This window comes from Malania oleifera, chromosome 5 (genome assembly GCF_029873635.1).
Source record: "Malania oleifera isolate guangnan ecotype guangnan chromosome 5, ASM2987363v1, whole genome shotgun sequence".
NCBI lineage: Eukaryota > Viridiplantae > Streptophyta > Magnoliopsida > Santalales > Ximeniaceae > Malania > Malania oleifera.
Window position 1 is genome coordinate 108,440,210 of NC_080421.1, and position 17,531 is coordinate 108,457,740.

Sequence of the window (17,531 nt, forward strand, 5' to 3'; positions counted from 1 at the left end):
ACCTGATTCAACAAATGCAGTGGCACTCCAGCAATGGAGATCGAAGAATTCCTTGATTACATCATGGCGCAAAGTCATGTTGAAGGAAGCTACAACCATGGTACCAGAGGGCTCAACATTTGTATCCCGGGGGACCTACAGTGCGCCAAATACCAAGCAACCAAAGGGCCGCCTCTGTTGTGAACATTGCCGAAAGCCTAGCCATTCCAAGGATAATTGTTGGGAGATCCATGGCAAGCCAGCTAATTGGAAACCACGGCAGAGCACCAAAACCAGAGGCTATTAAGCTTGTTCTGAGACTCAACCCAAGAGGCAACAAGTGGCGAGCAACCATTTTGACAGTGGCAGCAGCAGCACCTCTAGCCATGACCAACTACAAAAAATCATGGAGATGCTATCTGCTATCCAAGTCTCAGGTCAGTCACCAAAACATACTCCATCTGGTAATTTGGCACACAGAGGTAATTTCTCACAAGCCCTAAACACCTTTTGTAACCATACACCCTGGATTATAGATTCTGGAGCCTCTGACCATATGACAAACTCTTATCACCTTTTCTTATCATATACCCCATGTGCTGGTAATCTAAAAGTCAAAATTTCCGATGGATCTCTTGCTCCTGTTGTCGGCAAAGGGAGTATTCGGATTTCTGACTCGATTACTTTAGAGTCAATTCTTCATGTTCCAAATTATCTAGTAATCTTTTTTCTATCAGCCAACTCACTAAACACTCTAAGTGTTCTGCTAAATTTATTTCATCCCATTGTGTTTTTCAAGACCTATCATTGGGGATGACGATTGGCAATGCTAAGGAGTATGAGGGAATCTACTACTTCGAGGAAGCCAAAATGAGTGATCAGTGTCAAAGTAATCCTGTCTCTATCCCTAGGAATAGTGACCCAATGTTATGGCACTCTCAGTTGGATCACCCCAATTTTCAGTACATGTGTCATTTATTTCCTTTGCTATGGTTGAATAAAATGTCTCTTGATGTTCAATGTGAAGTGTGTAAAATCGCAAAACACCAAAGAACTTCATTCCCAAAATCCAAATACAAACCCAAAAAACCTTTCACAATCATTCATAGTGATGTATGGGGACCTTCCCGGCTTTCTAATCGCACTCACACCAAATGGTTTGTGACATTCATTGATGATCACACTCGTACTTGTTGGGTCTACTTGTTAAAAGATAAGTCTGAAGTACGGTCGGTGTTTACTAACTTTTATGCCATGGTCCAAACACAATTTCACACCAAGATTCAAATCTTGCGTACCAACAATGGCACGGAATATTTCAACAGCACCTTGGGTCTCTTCCTTCAAGAAAAAGGGATAATTCATCAAAGCTCATGCATTGACACCCCTCACAAAATGGGGTTGCCGAACGCAAAAATAGACACATTCTTGAGGTAGCACGAGCCTCAATGTTCACTACCTACATGCCTACAATGTTTTGGGGTGATGCTGTTCTAACAGCCACCCGTGGCAAAATTGAACACTATCCGAGTGCTCCTATCCCTGGCAGCCAATCTAGACTGGCCACTTCAACAACTCAACATTAAAAATGCATTCCTAAATGGTGAGCTGGAAGAAGAAGTGTACATGACATTGCCCCCTGGATTAAGTAAAAAGGGCGAGGAAAACAAAGTCTGTAAACTGAGAAAGTCCTTATATGGACTCGAACAATCTCCCAAGGCATGGTTTGATAGATTTACAAAGGTGATAAAAGGAGAGGGATGCTGCCAAGGATAGTCCGACCATACTATGTTTCTCAAACAAAAAAATGGGAAGATTACTATTCTGATTGTGTATGTAGACGACATTATCCTCACCAGAGATGACATTGAGGAAATGGGAAGATTGAAGAAAGCTCTAGCCACAGAATTCGAAGTGAAGGATATGGGGCAAATGCGATACTTTATAGGGATGGAGGTAGCTAGATCAAAGAAGGGAATTAGTGTTTCACAACAAAAATACACCCTTGACCTTCTAACCGAAACAGGCACGCTAGGTTGCAAACCAAGCGACACACCTATTGAAGTTCGAAAAAGAACAAAAGATGTTGGGAAGCCAGTAGATAGGAAGAAATATCAAAGATTAGTCGGAAAACTAATCTACCTATCACATACCAGACATGACAAAGCTTTCGCAGTAAGTGTAGCAAGTCAGCATATGCAATCTCCAAAAGAAGCACACCAGGAAGCAGCCTTCAGGATCCTAAGATATCTAAAGGGATATCCAAGGAAAGGCTTATTGTTCAAGCGAAGTGAACAAAAGGAAGTGGCAATATTCACTAATGCTGATTGGGTTGGCTCTAAAGAGGATAGAAGATCCACAACTGGATACTGCACCTTTGTATGGGGAAATCTAGTCACTTGGAGAAGCAAGAAACAAAATGTTGTAGCAAGGAGCAGTGCAGAAGCAGAATTCAGAGTTGTTGCTCAGGGAATATGTGAAGGATTAAGGCTGGGGAGGCTATTGGAAGAACTACATGATGAGTTAGAGTTACCTATCAAGTTGTACTATGATAATAAGGCAGCTATCGTATCTCTCTCAACCATATCCAGCATGACAGAACCAAACCTGTGGAAGTTGACAAACACTTCATTAAAGAAAAGGTGGAAGAATGAACTATTTGCATGACACATGTCCCTACTAAGGAGCAGATTGGGGACACATTCACCACGGGACTACCTCGACAACTCTTTGAGGATTTCATTGGCAAGTTGCATATGATCAATATCCATGATCCAACTTGAGGGGGAGTGTGGAATGACGGCCACCAGTGTGAACGGCGGCCACAGTTAATGAATGACAGCCAGTAGTGTGAACGACGGCCACGGTTGGTGAATGACGGCCACCTACCATGGTAGGTGAGCCACCGCTACCTACCATGACATCTTGCCACAAGCCAAAGGCTATAAATTGAGACCCCCCCCACTGAAGCTAAATATAACTCAACTGCAAGTTGTGTCCTCTTCTGTTGTTTCCATATTTTATTCTCTATGTATGTGTTAAATAGGGACCCAAGCATGTAAAGAATACACAATTGAATATACAATTGATTCATTCTCATTCTCTACAGTATTATTACAGTTTCAACAAATACCAATGACCATAATATCCTTACTAACTCACACTTACTCACATAACTCTTAACACATACTAATAATGCTAAATGACCAAATAACCATTAACACTCCCCTTCAAGCTGGAGCATATATATCATATGCTCCTAGCTTACAAATGAATTTCACACAAGCACCTCCCAAAGTTTTGGTGAACAAATCAACAAGTCGAAAATCAAACTTCACAAAGTGGCTTTAGTGAGTTTTTGTACAAGTTTCCCCCAAACAAAGTGGCAATCAACTTCAACGTGCTTTGTCTGCTTATACAAGACCAGGTTGGAGCCAATATGGATAGCAGCTCAATTATCACACATCAACTCCATAAGCTAAGATTGTGGAAAACCCGGTTCTTCCAACATGTTCTTCAACCAAACAAGTTCACATATAGTGTGAGTCATAACCCCATACTCTCACACTCAACCAAATCACGTAAGTTTGTTTTTTACTCTTCCAAGAAACCAAATTATGGATCTTTGATCAAAAGGCGATTCGGCCCAATATGCATCAGTATATATCCCTGAATATGAGTGTGACCCTAATACTAATATAAGAGACCTCTCTTGGTGCAACTTTCGAGATATCTCAAAATGCGAATTACTGCATCCAGTGACTTGTTATTGGAGAATCAAGAAGCTGACTCACAATACATGTTGCAAAAGATATATCCAATCGAGTAATTGTGAGATAATGCAACTTTTTAACAAGTCTAAGGTATTGTCCTGGGTTAGGCAACAAATCACCCATATATAACACTAACTTACTGTTGAGATCCATGGGTGTACCAATAGGTTTGAATCCCAACAATCCAGTTTCATCTAAAAGATCAAGAACATAATTTTTCTGTGACAAGACTGTTCCTGTACAAAGTCTCAATACTTCTATACCTAATAAGTACTTCAATGGTCCCAAATCCTTGGTCTAAAATTTAGTCTGTAGGAAAAGCTTTAGATCCTAAATGTCTTGATCATCATCTCTAGTAATCACAATATCATCCACATACACAATAAGCAAAATCCTACCAAATGTAGTATGACAATAAAATACAAAGTGATTCACTACACACCATTGGAGGTCAAACTCAAGTATGACAACACTAAATCGACCAAACCATGCTTTCGAAGACTGTTTTAAATCGTATAACAATTTCTTAAGCCAACATACTAAACTGACTCCTCTTGAGCAACAAACCCAGATAGTTACTCCATATAGCCCTCCTCTTGAAGATCTGATGTAGGAAAGTATTCTTCGCATCTAACTGATGTAGAGGCCAATGACAGGTAGTGGCTAAAGAGATGAATAAACATACTAAAGCAAGTTTAGCGACCGAAGAGAATGTGTCTGAATAATTAAAACCATACACTTGAGTATATCCCTTAGCAATAAGGAAAAACTTCAATCGAGCCACAAAACCATCTTGATTGACCTTTAAGTATACACCCAACGACAACCAACAACAGACCTATTAGGATGTAGAGGTACCAAGTCCCAAGTATCACTATCCTGTGGTGCATGCATCTCTTCAATCATTGCATTCCTCCACCTAGAATGGGACAAGGCTTCAGAAATAGATTTTGGGAAAGCAATAGAAGACAAAGTACTAACAAAACAATAATATGAGGGTAACAAGAAATCATAACAAACAAAATTAGAGATTGGATGTTAAGTACAAGTGCGTTTACCTTTTCGAATAGCTATTGGACAATTAACATCACGAGAAATAAGATCATCCAATAAGGGAACTAGACGCACAGTAGTTGAAGCTAGAGGAGGCACTTCCCCTTTGAGTCGCCATGTGCATACCTGCAAATTGGGATGATTCAAGCAACGAGAAGGACTCAAACTAGATGAAGATGTAGGAGTATTGGGCACAAATACTAGGTTTCGAAATGGAAGGCAAGGCATAGGAAGGGACTTATCAAGGTCAATGAAACTTAAGGAATCATAGTAGTATGGTGTAAGCTCAAAAAAAAGTGACGTCAATAGAGACAAAAAATTGATGTAAATAAGACTATAACATCGATATCCCTTTTGAGTGTAGGAATAGACCAAAAAAATACATTTGATACCACAAGGATCCAACTTATCCATTCCTGGAGAAACTGATGGACGAAGGACACAACCAAATATACGAGGAGGAAGAGAGAACAAAGGAGCATTAATAAAGATAACTGAATATGGCATTTTACCACCAAGGACAGAGGATGGCATTTTATTGATGAGGGAGCAAGCTATGAGCACAACATCACTCCAAAGGACTTTGGGGACATTCATTTGATACAATAGGGTAAGAGTGACTTCAAGAATATGTCTATTTTTCCGCTCTGCAAATCCACTTTGTTGTGGAGTGTGGGCACAAGAGGACTAATGGATCATACCAAAGTTAGTCAGATAAATACTAAATTCAGTATTGAAGTACTCCTTAGCATTATCACTGCAAAGTATCCTGACTGGCATGTCAAAATGAGTCTTTATTTGGGAACAGGAAGCACAAAAGGCATCAAACAACACGGAACGATCTTTCATTAAATATAACCAATTCATCCTAGAGTAGTCATCAACAAGTTTAACAAAGTACCAAAATCCCAACTTTGATGTCACACAACTAGGACCCCAAATATCAAAATGGACAAGCATGAAAGAACTAACCACCTGTTTGTCGACCCGTAGAGCAAAGGGAACACGATGATGCTTGCCCAATTGACAAGACTCACACTCAAGATTAGACACAGAACTCAATGTAGGAACTAGTTGTTTCAACTTGTCCAAGGACAGATGACCAAGACGATAATGGATTTGAAGTGGTGTAGCTGCGATTGTGCTAGCCATTGGTGGAGAAGGCGACTCAAAGTAGTAAAGTCCATGAGTCTCACGTCCTGTGCCAATTGTCTTTCCCGTCTTCAAATCCTAAATAACCACAAAATTAGTAAGGAACGTGATAGAACAATTTGGTGACTTTGTAAGCTTACTAACCGATATAAGATTAGGATTTAGGAATGTATAAAGGAGAAGAAAGAAAATAGAAGTAGGATTTACTGTTACTATCCTCTTAATAGCAATAGTGGACCCATCAACAAGGGTAAATTGAGGTAGATTTTTAGGATATTGGAGATTAGAAAAGAAGTAGGTTGCACCTGTTGTATGATCAGTGGCAACATAATCGATAATCGAAGGACTAGTAGGGAGGATACCAAATGACATGCAGACTGTAGGATTACCTTTCTGGGCAAAAGAAACAATGTGATAAGATGCTTGTTGAGACAATTGATATTGTAGAAACCTGGAATAGTCACACAAACGCCATCCCAACATTCACAAACTCAAACCAATGATCAGAAGGTCGATTTCTGGAACAATTGGAAACAAAACGAATAAGGTGACCCACCATGAACAAGCTACAAATAAATTAGTACAAGGCTGCCATTGCACCAAGAAACTCACACGCAGCCCCAAGAAAGCAACACTCAGCACTGGAACAATTGGAGAGGTGAACCACCGAAACTACCATGAAAAAATCACCAACCACCTCAGATGCAGCCCCACTAAGACAACACTGCCACAGCCTCACACCCAAAAAAAAAAAAAAAAAACAGCTTATGAGCACTGCCACTGCCCCAAGAAGGTCACCAATGATCGTTACTAACACCGAACAACAACTAACGAATTACCATGAGTGCATTGTTGCAACAAAGATTGGATCTTGGAGCAAAAAACACATGCCCAACAGCTTGATATTTTGGTATATGGAAGGAATTAGAACAGTGAACCAAAAAAACACAGCAAATCCAACTGTTTCAGACCCAATAAACTCATTAACAATTGATAAACAGCTTCATGAAGCATCAAACAACCATTCCTTGGGTGCCGCACTGCCACAGATGAGGTGAACAACTCACTGATGGATATAGCACTGCCACAGCCTCACAACTGAACATATGAATGCTGCCATGGCTCCAAAAAACTCACAAAGAAGCCTTCACAAGCCTTGAACAAACATTAACGGAATGCCGCGACTGCGTAGTCAGAAAAGGTTGAATTTTTTAGCAAAAAAACAGATCTAACACCATGTTGAGTAATTGAGTAAAATGGAAGACCTGAACTCAATGATAGGTCTCTCCCTCTATTTATAATATATGTAAGTACAACAGGAATGACCATAATACCCCTACTAACTCACACTTATTACTAACAAAACTCTTAACACAATAATAATAATGATGCTAAAAGACTAAATAACCATTAACAGCATCTAAGTTTAGTGACAAGTCAAGGTTTGTTTTTGACCTAAAGTAATATCAACCATGGCAAGGATCACTAGCGATTTGGCCCATTAAAGAGTTTGGAAAAAGTTTGCACTAACGATATGCAAATCATTAACGTAATCATGATATTCAATTACACAATAATTCACATAAGGGCTTGAAATGATGGGGTATTTACCTTGTTGGGTCCTCTTTTGGAGCACTTCAAACAAAATTGTAGCTATTGGGTCCTCTCTTGGAGAACTTCAAACAAAATTGTAGCTATATTTTGACTACTTAGAACATACGCTAGTCTCATGAAACTCCCCTGCTTTGGAGTTAATGTTTTTGTGGTTGGATAACTGGGGAAATCTCTAAGCTTCCAAAGATATGTGAAAAAATCTCAGAGAAGTGATAAAGCTCATATAAAATTATAGGAGTCTTAGGTTATGTTTGATTCGTGGAAAAGCTATTCCTAGGAATAGGATGAAATACAATGAAAACCTTAGAATAGAGGGAATAGCTATTCCTTGCATATTTCTTATTATTTCATCCAACATATAATAAGAAAAGAATAGGCATTCCCATGGTGAAATTGGAGAATAATTATTCCTTGTCCATTCCTTGTTATGGGTTCATAAAAAGTTCAAGTTTATTATTTGCTTTGTGATAACAACATATTTTTTTGTATAGCTAATTGTAACTAAATATAACTTCTATCAAAATAATTGTAACTAACTATAACTAATCTATTCCTAGAATAGACATTCCACAACCAAATGTAACCTTAGGGTTTGACAAAGGAATTAGGCTCTTAATTTCCTAACACTTTTTTTAATAGAGTGACAGTCTTTATATTCTCCTCCATGTTGCACCTAAGCACAAGATGATCTTTAGACCATTCCACAGCACAATCATCCCTCTTCAAATTGCAGCTCAGAATAGTTAACCAGAGCAGAAAAGTAACCAGATCTAACTGCTCCTTGGAAGGCTGCTTTCTCCCAAAGATTTCTGGGCTTTCACTCCACTTGCACCCAAATAAGTTTGTAGAGTTCCTTTTGGAGAGAAAGCTGCTGCCAGAGAAGAAGCCTTATTAACAAGATACAATGACCTTTCTGCTCCCACACCTTATTTTTGGGCCTGCCTCTTAATAATTCCCCACCTTAACACCACTACTCGTACCAGAGTGTGAAGTCTTCCGGGCCTTCAAAAGACTGATGAGCATTTTCCTCATTTCAAACATGGGCCTCAGTAAAAGGTTCTAACAGTTGCCCAAGTTGAAATCAAAAGATAAAGTACCTGACCTGCACCAATAGCTTCAAGCCCAAGAACAACCAAGCCATCTTCTCCTAACGATGCTGCTCTTGGAAAACCTAGCTGCCCCAAACACTCCAGCTACCCAATTCTTTTCTGTGTCAACACAGCACTGCCGCAATAAGCACAAAAATCCACTTTTCTTCATAACTGGAAGCTGAGCTCACCTTTTACCACTACATTCCATCAAGATCTCTTATTCTCCTCTAACAAAACACCAAACATCTGCTCACAAACCCTGTTTTCAAATCAGCAATCAACTTTGACACCACCATAAAATCTCTCTATAAGAAACCCTCCAACCCACCAGGAACAAAGATGGAATGATCCTTTCTTCTAAAACTCCACCACATCTCCAAGCTCTTGCCACTTGTGATCAAAGCACTATGCAATAGCAGCTATTCCAAAACTCTTACAACAATAGAGTTCTCCAAAGGCACAAACAAACAAAAGGCACTGAGCAAACCAACGAGCAGCCAGTGATGAAAGCCCATTGATGATTAACTTGAGGATTTCACTCCAATGAGAATACAAATTGCGCAACTAACCTTCTCCAGTCCCAGATCAAAGGACTAGCCTCCGATCTTAAAGTGTTTTCGCAGACTTCCCCATCATTATGTTCCAGAATCATTCTATAAGCAATCGTCAAAAGAACAGAGAGAGAGAGAGAGAGAGAGAGAGAGAGAGAGAGGGAGAGAGATGCAAGATTTATAGCCACAAGAGATTGATTCACCCACTCTATACTTGTCATCCATACACTTGTTTTGATTTTGCATAACCATCCTATCAACATTTCCCAATTTTCCAGTTGAAAATTTCATAATTTCCATAACAATTAGTTTCGATTATTTCCTCAAATCAAAATTTTCATAAATCAAGACCAGAAAATTTTTAACCAAAGTGCCCAGTATTCTGTGCGTGAACTGATACCAATATGCATATATCAGGACAAAGAAAACAACAGAAGGTGCATCAAGACCCACCACTATATTCTCCACGAGTCAATTGTTATGCAATTTGCAAGTAGGATCCAATCAAAGAATTTATTTACTACAACAAATCTGTGATTCAACTGTGACGATTTTTTTTGGTAGTGAATTCTATGTATTTGATAATCTATTTCCATAGTGGGACCCAAATGAGAATCAAATCATGTGATCAACTGCTCACAGGCTATGAACCCCTAAAAAAAAAGAGAGAGAAAAGAAAAGAAAAGAGAATCTACCATAACATGCCCATTTAAATCACAATACTTGGCAAAGATGATGAACTTAGCCCGCCTTAACGTGCCAACTGAAATCATGAAGCTTGGCAAAGATGAACTTACTGGATGAAAAATATTAGGCAGCACATTTCTATCCGATAAGTCACTAAAATCAGGCGCTGACCTGCAACACATAATACCCAGGAACAAGAAACTCAAGTACACTTGAAACGGAGAAGTGGAAGAGAAGGATAAAGTTGCAAACTGCACCTAACAAATAATTCTTGAGGATGGGGACCAAGATTCGACCGGCCAAATGAAGAAGTATCCCTTTTAGAGAGAGAGAGAGAGAGTTTTGAAGTCATAACAAAAAGGTTAATATTAATCCAAAATAAAATTAATTTATAAAGAAAGTTCTAACTACATAACTGTGACCAAAGATGACCCCATACATGCAAGGGAAAGGGAAACTTCCACCTAAAGGATCATGTTGCTCGTCAAGGATCAAGCAAACCAATTCAATAATCATCTTTCTTGTAGTCTTTCATGGATAGTATACAACAAATATATTGTAGTAGTAGCTCAAACAATAGGGAATTCATATACTAGAACAAAGATCTGTTTGGTATCGTTGCTGTTTTCTATTTTCTATTTTGATTTCTGACAGTGAAGAAATATATTACAAAAACGCATTTGTTTATGTTGCTAGTTTTCTAGTTTTTGTTGTTGGTATACAATTGTTTGTGAAAAAACTTAAAACCAAATTTTATTGTTCAATCTTGGTAACCTGTTGCTAGAAATTTTAATATCTAGAAATAGTTTTTTTTGGATTAAATCATTCATTGTATGTACTTTTAAATAAAAATTAAAATAAAATGATCATATAAATTTAAATATAATTAAAATAAAAATATACATAAATTCAAAAAATAATAATAAAGCCAATTGCAAAATATTTTTACTAATTTTCAATTGACATGTCTAGTAAAATTTGTATTGTAAAGTAAGTTTTGAAAGTATAGCAATTAAGTAAAATAATTATAATAATTTTACTTTTATTATAGTATTTTTTTAATGTGTATTATTTTAATTATATTTTTACAATATTATTTTATTTAAATACAAAAATGAGAAATTTTTAATTAAATTTTTAATTTGCTTTAATTTTATAAATACTAATGAAACAAGTTGCTGGTTTCTAGTTTTTAGTTTATGTTACTAGTTTTCGATTTTCGTTTCCATTTTTGTAACGACCCCTTGCTGGTGGGTTCCCAATAACCCAGCAAAATTGCTCACTTACTATACTCCTAATTCTCCAATAATTGGTAGCATAGATATGTAACTATGATGATTTTTCCCCCTGAAAAAAGACCAGCATTAAGGAAGACAAAACCTTGATTCCGCATTCCTGGGCTTCTTAGGATCCGCAAAACGAACAATTAATGGCCGATCACAACCCTAAAACCACAAGGGCAAGAATAATTGAAAACTCTTCAATAATGAAAGGAAAGGAGTAATAGATAACAATAATAGAAAAGCTTTACTCTCATTGTGTGGGCTCCATGTAATGCTCTGATTGCTGCCAAGGCCATATGTCTATGGGAAAATTTTATAAATCCATATCCTTCAAAACAACAAAAGCAAATGTTTGGAAAAAAGAAAAAAATACATACAAACACATGGTATGATAAAATCTTTAAACAAATTTTTACAAAGAATAGTTGCAGCTGTACCTAAGCAAACAGAACAGCCAATTCAACCAGAGTACCAGCAATGCATCAAAAAATGGGAGACAGGTCTTGGAAATAGGAACACATCTATTATGTGCCAACACAGGTAAATAACACAACAGACTATGTAACATGTAACCACCTCTTCTAAAATGAAGTCAACTAGCAACCTAGACATGTTGAGATGAGAGCTCCACACTATGGTGAAGTTAACTTCAAACCCATCCATCCATTTTATGCAAGTATGAATGAAAATTAAACTAAAAGAACAAATGACACACCACGATTTTGTTTCCTTTCATCTCGCACCATGTAGACATCTTCAACAAAGCCATAGGGAGAAAATATCTGAAATTGAAACAAAAAAATCATCTTATAACTCATCAACATAATTAAGCTTAAAAGAATATGAGAGACAAAGTAACTGAAGTTGATATTGGAGAGAGAATATGATAATTTGCATCCACATAAAGTCAATGTGAATTTTGAAATTTAAAATTTAAAAATAAATAAATAAAAATAGGGCCCTAGAATTTTGAAAATATATACATAAACATCCAAATAAGATACCTTGGTTCTGCACAGTGCTGTTGCTTTTGAACCACACATGTAACATGCACATTCCAGTGATATAATAACCTCTTTTTCTTTTTTTCTTTTTTTTTTTTTTTTTTTTGCTTCTCCTAAGCAATTGATCTTATACCATGACACTAAATGAAAAGCACTCTATGATTAGAGTGCTCAGACTTTCCATCCTAGTTCATAAACTATGGCAGCTAATGTCAAAGTATTGTGTAAATGGCCGAATGGTTTGGCCTTAAGTTCTGTATATTATATATAGACTTTACAAGAATGCTATACATAGAAAGTAAATAAGTTCTAGCACGATTCTAGCCCTATACATGTAAACTATAATCTGTCAAGTCCTATACATGTAAACTGAATATATGCTAACTGTACAAAATAATGAATTGAGAAGTAAGGAAATAATTGTGGGCTGAAGCAAGGAAAGAAATATTTTGCTTTGCTGTTTGCTGTTCCGTTGACAGCCCCCCTCAAATTGATGCGAGCTGATCAACAAGCATCAATTTGCTACTTAGGAAGCAATGCCGATGACGAGTGAGAGCCTTGGTGAAGATATCCGCAATTTGTAATTCAGTCGAAATATGTGGAAGAGTGATAACACGAGCTTCAAATGCTTCATGGATGGAGTGACAATTGCCTTCAATATTCTTTGTGCGCTCATGATAGACAGGATTGGCTGTGATCTGGATAGCACTCGTATTATCGGCATGTAGAGGTGTAGGATCGGTCTCAAAAAAATCTAGCTCAGCAAGCAAACCTCAAAGCCAAATAATTTTAGAACAAGCAAGAGACATCGCCCGGTATTCAGATTCCATCAATGACTTGGAAACTCTGTCTTGCTTCTTACTCTTCCAAGAGATCAATGCATCACCTAAGAACACACACCAACCAGTGATGGAGCAACGTGTATCCGCACAACCAACCCAATCAGCATCGCTATAAGCAGCAAGGCGAGTAGAATTGCTTATAGGGAAGAATAAACCACAGGAAAAAGTGCCCTAAACATAGCGTATGATCCTATCGAAAGCAACCAAATGAAGATGACGAGGAGTCTGAGGAAACTGGCCGACTTGCTGTTCAGCAAAAGAAATGTTTGGTCTAGTAATGGTAAGATAGACAAGACTACCCACCAACTTCCGGTATAAATTGGGATCGGCAAGTAAGTCACCCTCCTCTTTGCAAAGCTTGACATTTAATTCCATGGGAGTATCAACAAAAGTACCCTTCTAAAGGCCAGTTGTGGCCACCAAGTCACTAGCATACTTATGTTGATTGAGTGAAATACCAAAGGGACTACGATTCACCTAAAGACCAAGAAAATATGTGAGAGACCCAAGATCTTTCATATGAAAGGACTCTGAGAGATGAGTCTTGAGCTGAGCAAGTAAAGCAGAATCGGAACCAATAATCACAATATCATCAACATAAACCAAAAGAACAATACCCATGTCTGATTTCCAAAGAAACAATGAAGTGTCATACTTGCTCTACTTGAATGAAAATTGTAATAAAGTGGTGCAGAATTTATCAAACCAGGCCCTCGGAGCTTGTTTGAGACCATAAAGAGAGCACCAAAGCTTACACACATGTGAAGTCGGAGAGGGAAACAAGCCCCGAGTTGGCTTCATATAAATACACTCTTTAAGATCCCCGTGAAGAAAAGCATTCTTGACATCCATTTGATGTAGTGGCCAATCACTAGAAGCATCAATAACCAGAATCATAAGAACAGTAGTCATCTTAGCCACACGAACAAAGGTCTCTTCATAATTGACACCATATTCCTGATTATTCCCAAGTGCAACAAGACAAGCTTTGTAATGATCTAGACTTCCATCAGATCGGACCTTGACTGAGTAAACCCATTTACGACCCAAAGGAACAATGGTGGGAGGACAAGGCTCAATGTCCTAGGTGTGATTGGCCTCTAAAGTGGCAATTTCTTCCTACATAGCTTGTCGCCAACAATCATGCTTGGCAGCGTGTAAGTAGGATATGGGAATATCTAAATTGAACAATGCAGCAGTAAGAGCTGAAACAGAATTGCCAGAACTTGAAGAGGGAAACTCATACCTATCCGAAGGTACATACACTCAAGAAGAGCGACGTACCAAAGGCTCTGGAGGTTCTGCAACTAGCTGAATCTAGAGCGTGGTAGGATTAGATTTCGGATGAACTACCGAAAGAGATTGTGGGCAGGAGCGTCACGCATACACAATACCTGGTTTAAAACGAGAACTGACTTGATTAGGATCCGAGAAGTGCTCCTCAAAGGAGGGGAGAATCATAGTAGAAGAGGAGAGTACAGAGGACACATGAAAGAAATGTTGATTTTCAAAGAAAATAACATTCCTAAAATGCATGTACGATGTAATGTAGGATCATAGCAAACAAATCCCTTTTGACACACATTATATCCCAAGAATGCACATTGAAAAGATTGAGAATATAATTTATGTCGCTCATGAGGAGGTAAATGAAAACTCCACCTGGGATGCACTTAATGTCCTAATTTTTTCACACACAGTTGGTCCCAAGCCCGGGTAAAGGAGGAGGGTTGCGTTAGGCAGCTGACAGCCAGCATAAAATTTGTCAGATCACTATGATATGAATCTTTACCAAATATTTGCTGGGGTGTCCCCTACGAGCGACGCGTTGCACAATTGAACCACCTAAGTGTAGCAAAAAGTGTGCAAGGGTGGGTGTCACGGGCTAAGCTTGTTCAGGGCATTATGCTTGCCTATGACCGCTTATCTCGTGTGTTTGGGATGGGTTTCCATCATGTAAATACTAGTGTAGGGTTATTTTCTAGTATTTATTTCATTGTAAGCCAAATAAGGCAGTATGACTCCTCGGTCACTTTGATGTTTCCTAGTGCCAGAATGAGAATGGCCTAGAAAGCTCTTTAGGGGAGGGTGAGTGTTCATCAGTCATTGTAAAACTCACTAGCAATTGTCAACGTGCTTAGCCTACTTGCCTCCCTCGCTAAGTACAACATGTCAACGGAGGATTTGTTAATGAATTACGTTTGCTTCAATATTTACTGCTTGGTTGCCACGGCTTTCATGAATTGATTATTATTTCCGCTGCTATCTGATTGAATGTTAATGAAAGTGCTTCGTGGATGAATGTTGGTAAACAATAGGCTGGCTAGTTAAGCAAGAGTGCTTTAGCTAGCGCCGCACGGCCCTTCACAACGGTGTGAAAAAGGCGGACCGTGACATTTGGTATCAGAGCCCAAGTCGGTGACACTTGGTGAGAGCCCAAGGTTGAGTTGCTACGTGAATTCGATTGCCTTCGTTGTTGGATTTGGGAAGCTTTGGTAAGTGACCATGGCACCAAACAATGCTGAGAGGATCAGCGTGCTGGAAGCACAGGTTGAGGAAACAACCAACACTATGGCCGCGGAGGTGGCCCAGATGAGAGAACTTGTTGATGAAGTGAGGGGATCACAAAAACATCAAGCAGGTTTGATAGGCGACTTGTCAGAGGACTTTCGCCACACAGTGGAAGCTTTGCAGGCCCGGATGGCTGATCTGGATGCAAAGATGAATGTGATGGTTCTTGCTATGGGGAACTCCAACACTCCGGGAGTTAGTAAGACCAAGGTGCCAGAACCCAGGACGTATGGGGGTGCCCGAGATGCCAAGGAGTTAGAGAACTTCTTGTTTGATGTGGAGCAGTACTTTCGCGTTGTGAGGATGGCCTCAGAACAGGCAAAGGTGGATACTGCCACCATGTACTTGGTTGGTGATGCCAAACTGTGGTGGCGTACCAAGTACCGAGAAATTGAAAATGGAAACTGTGTGATTGATAGTTGGGCAGACTTGAGGAGAGAGCTCAAGGCCCAATTCTTTCCTGAGAACGTTGACTATAATGCAAGGAGAAAACTAAGAGATCTCAAGCATACGGGGTCAATCAGTGAATATGTGAAACAAGTTTCTGCTTTAATGTTGGATATTCGGGATATGTCGGAGAAGGACAAGTTGTTCTATTTTCTTGAGGGGATGAAACCGTGGGCAAGAACTGAACTTCATAGGCAAAGGGTTCAAGACTTGTCAACTGCACAAGCGGCTGCAGAGCGCTTGACAGACTACGTTGGTGATGAGACTGCTTCGTCCAAACGGTTTGGCGGAGAGGGAAACGGTGGAAAGTCTTTCAAGAATGGCAAACCCAAGAGTGGGGGAACCGACTCTAAATCATCAACCTCACAGGAAGCTTCGTCGTCTCAAAGGTTCAACACACCCAATGGAAAGGGGAAGAGTAAAATTGAGTGTTTCTTGTGTCGAGGTCCTCATAGAGTTTTTGAGTGCCCTCACAAAGCATCACTTAATGCCTTACAGGCTTCCATTGTAGAACAGGCAGTGGAAGACGATGGGGAAGAGGATGATGCCCCAAGGGTGGGTTCAGTGCGGTTGGTGAACGCATTGGAAAAATAGGCAAAAACACCAAAAGTTACACAAGCAAAAGGGTTAATGTTTGTGGACTTGAGGATAAATGGGAAGAGTACTCGCGCTATGGTGGATACGGGAGCTACTCATAATTTTGTTTCGCAGTTGGAAGCAGGGAGACTCAACTTATCCTTAGAGAAGGATACAGGACGCGTGAAAGCAGTTAACTCTGTAGCCTAGCCTACTCTGGGAGTAGCCAAACAAGTGGTTATAAAGCTTGGACAGTGGGAAGGTCATGCGAATTTCACAGTGGTGCCATTGGATGACTATCCAGTCATTCTAGGAATGGAGTTCCTAATGGGGACGAGGGCAGTGCTGATGCCTTCGGCTGGTTCCCTGTGTCTGATGGGAGATCACTCGTGCATGGTGCAAGTCGTTGCAACGAAAGGAGACGAAGGGAAGTCCCTTTCAGCCATTCAACTCAATGAAGGATTGGGTAAGGGTGAGCAGACACGTCTAGCCACAGTGGTGGTAGACAAAGAAGTAGGCCAAGAGCTGGAGCCTACGACCATCCAAGCGGTGTTGGATGAGGATAAGGAAGTGTTGCCGGATAAGCTGCCTCAAAATTTGCCTTCACGACGGACTGTGGAGCAAGAGATCGAGTTGTTATCAGGAGTGAAACCACCTGCTAAAGGGCCATGTTGGATTGCGCCTAGAGAGATAGTAGAGTTGGGGAAGCAACTTGATGAAGTGGAAGTGGGATGTGTTCGCCCTTCCAAAACACCGTTGGGAGCATCGGTGTCGCTTCAGAGGAAACATGAAGAGCATCTACGGAAGGTGTTCGACAGGCTGAAAGGAAACAGCCTGAATGTGAAGAAGGAGAATTTCTCTTTCGCTTGGCGGAGCAACAAATTCCTTGGTCAAGTCGTTGAACAAGG

General features: G+C 39.5%; 1 protein-coding gene across 1 annotated transcript in view; it reads right to left on the reverse strand.

The window, feature by feature from the left end:
• Window positions 1-17,531, reverse strand: part of LOC131156311 (flowering time control protein FCA-like) — a 74,477-nt gene that overhangs the window by 8,393 nt on the left and 48,553 nt on the right. Inside the window, exons 7-11 of the mRNA XM_058109896.1 lie at window positions 11,899-11,965; window positions 11,432-11,511; window positions 11,281-11,345; window positions 10,158-10,217; window positions 10,011-10,071 (exon numbers count right to left, since the gene is read on the reverse strand). Coding sequence (XP_057965879.1) covers window positions 10,011-10,071; window positions 10,158-10,217; window positions 11,281-11,345; window positions 11,432-11,511; window positions 11,899-11,929 — 297 coding nt within the window. The 5' untranslated portion in view covers window positions 11,930-11,965. The remainder of the gene's footprint in view (window positions 1-10,010; window positions 10,072-10,157; window positions 10,218-11,280; window positions 11,346-11,431; window positions 11,512-11,898; window positions 11,966-17,531) is intronic.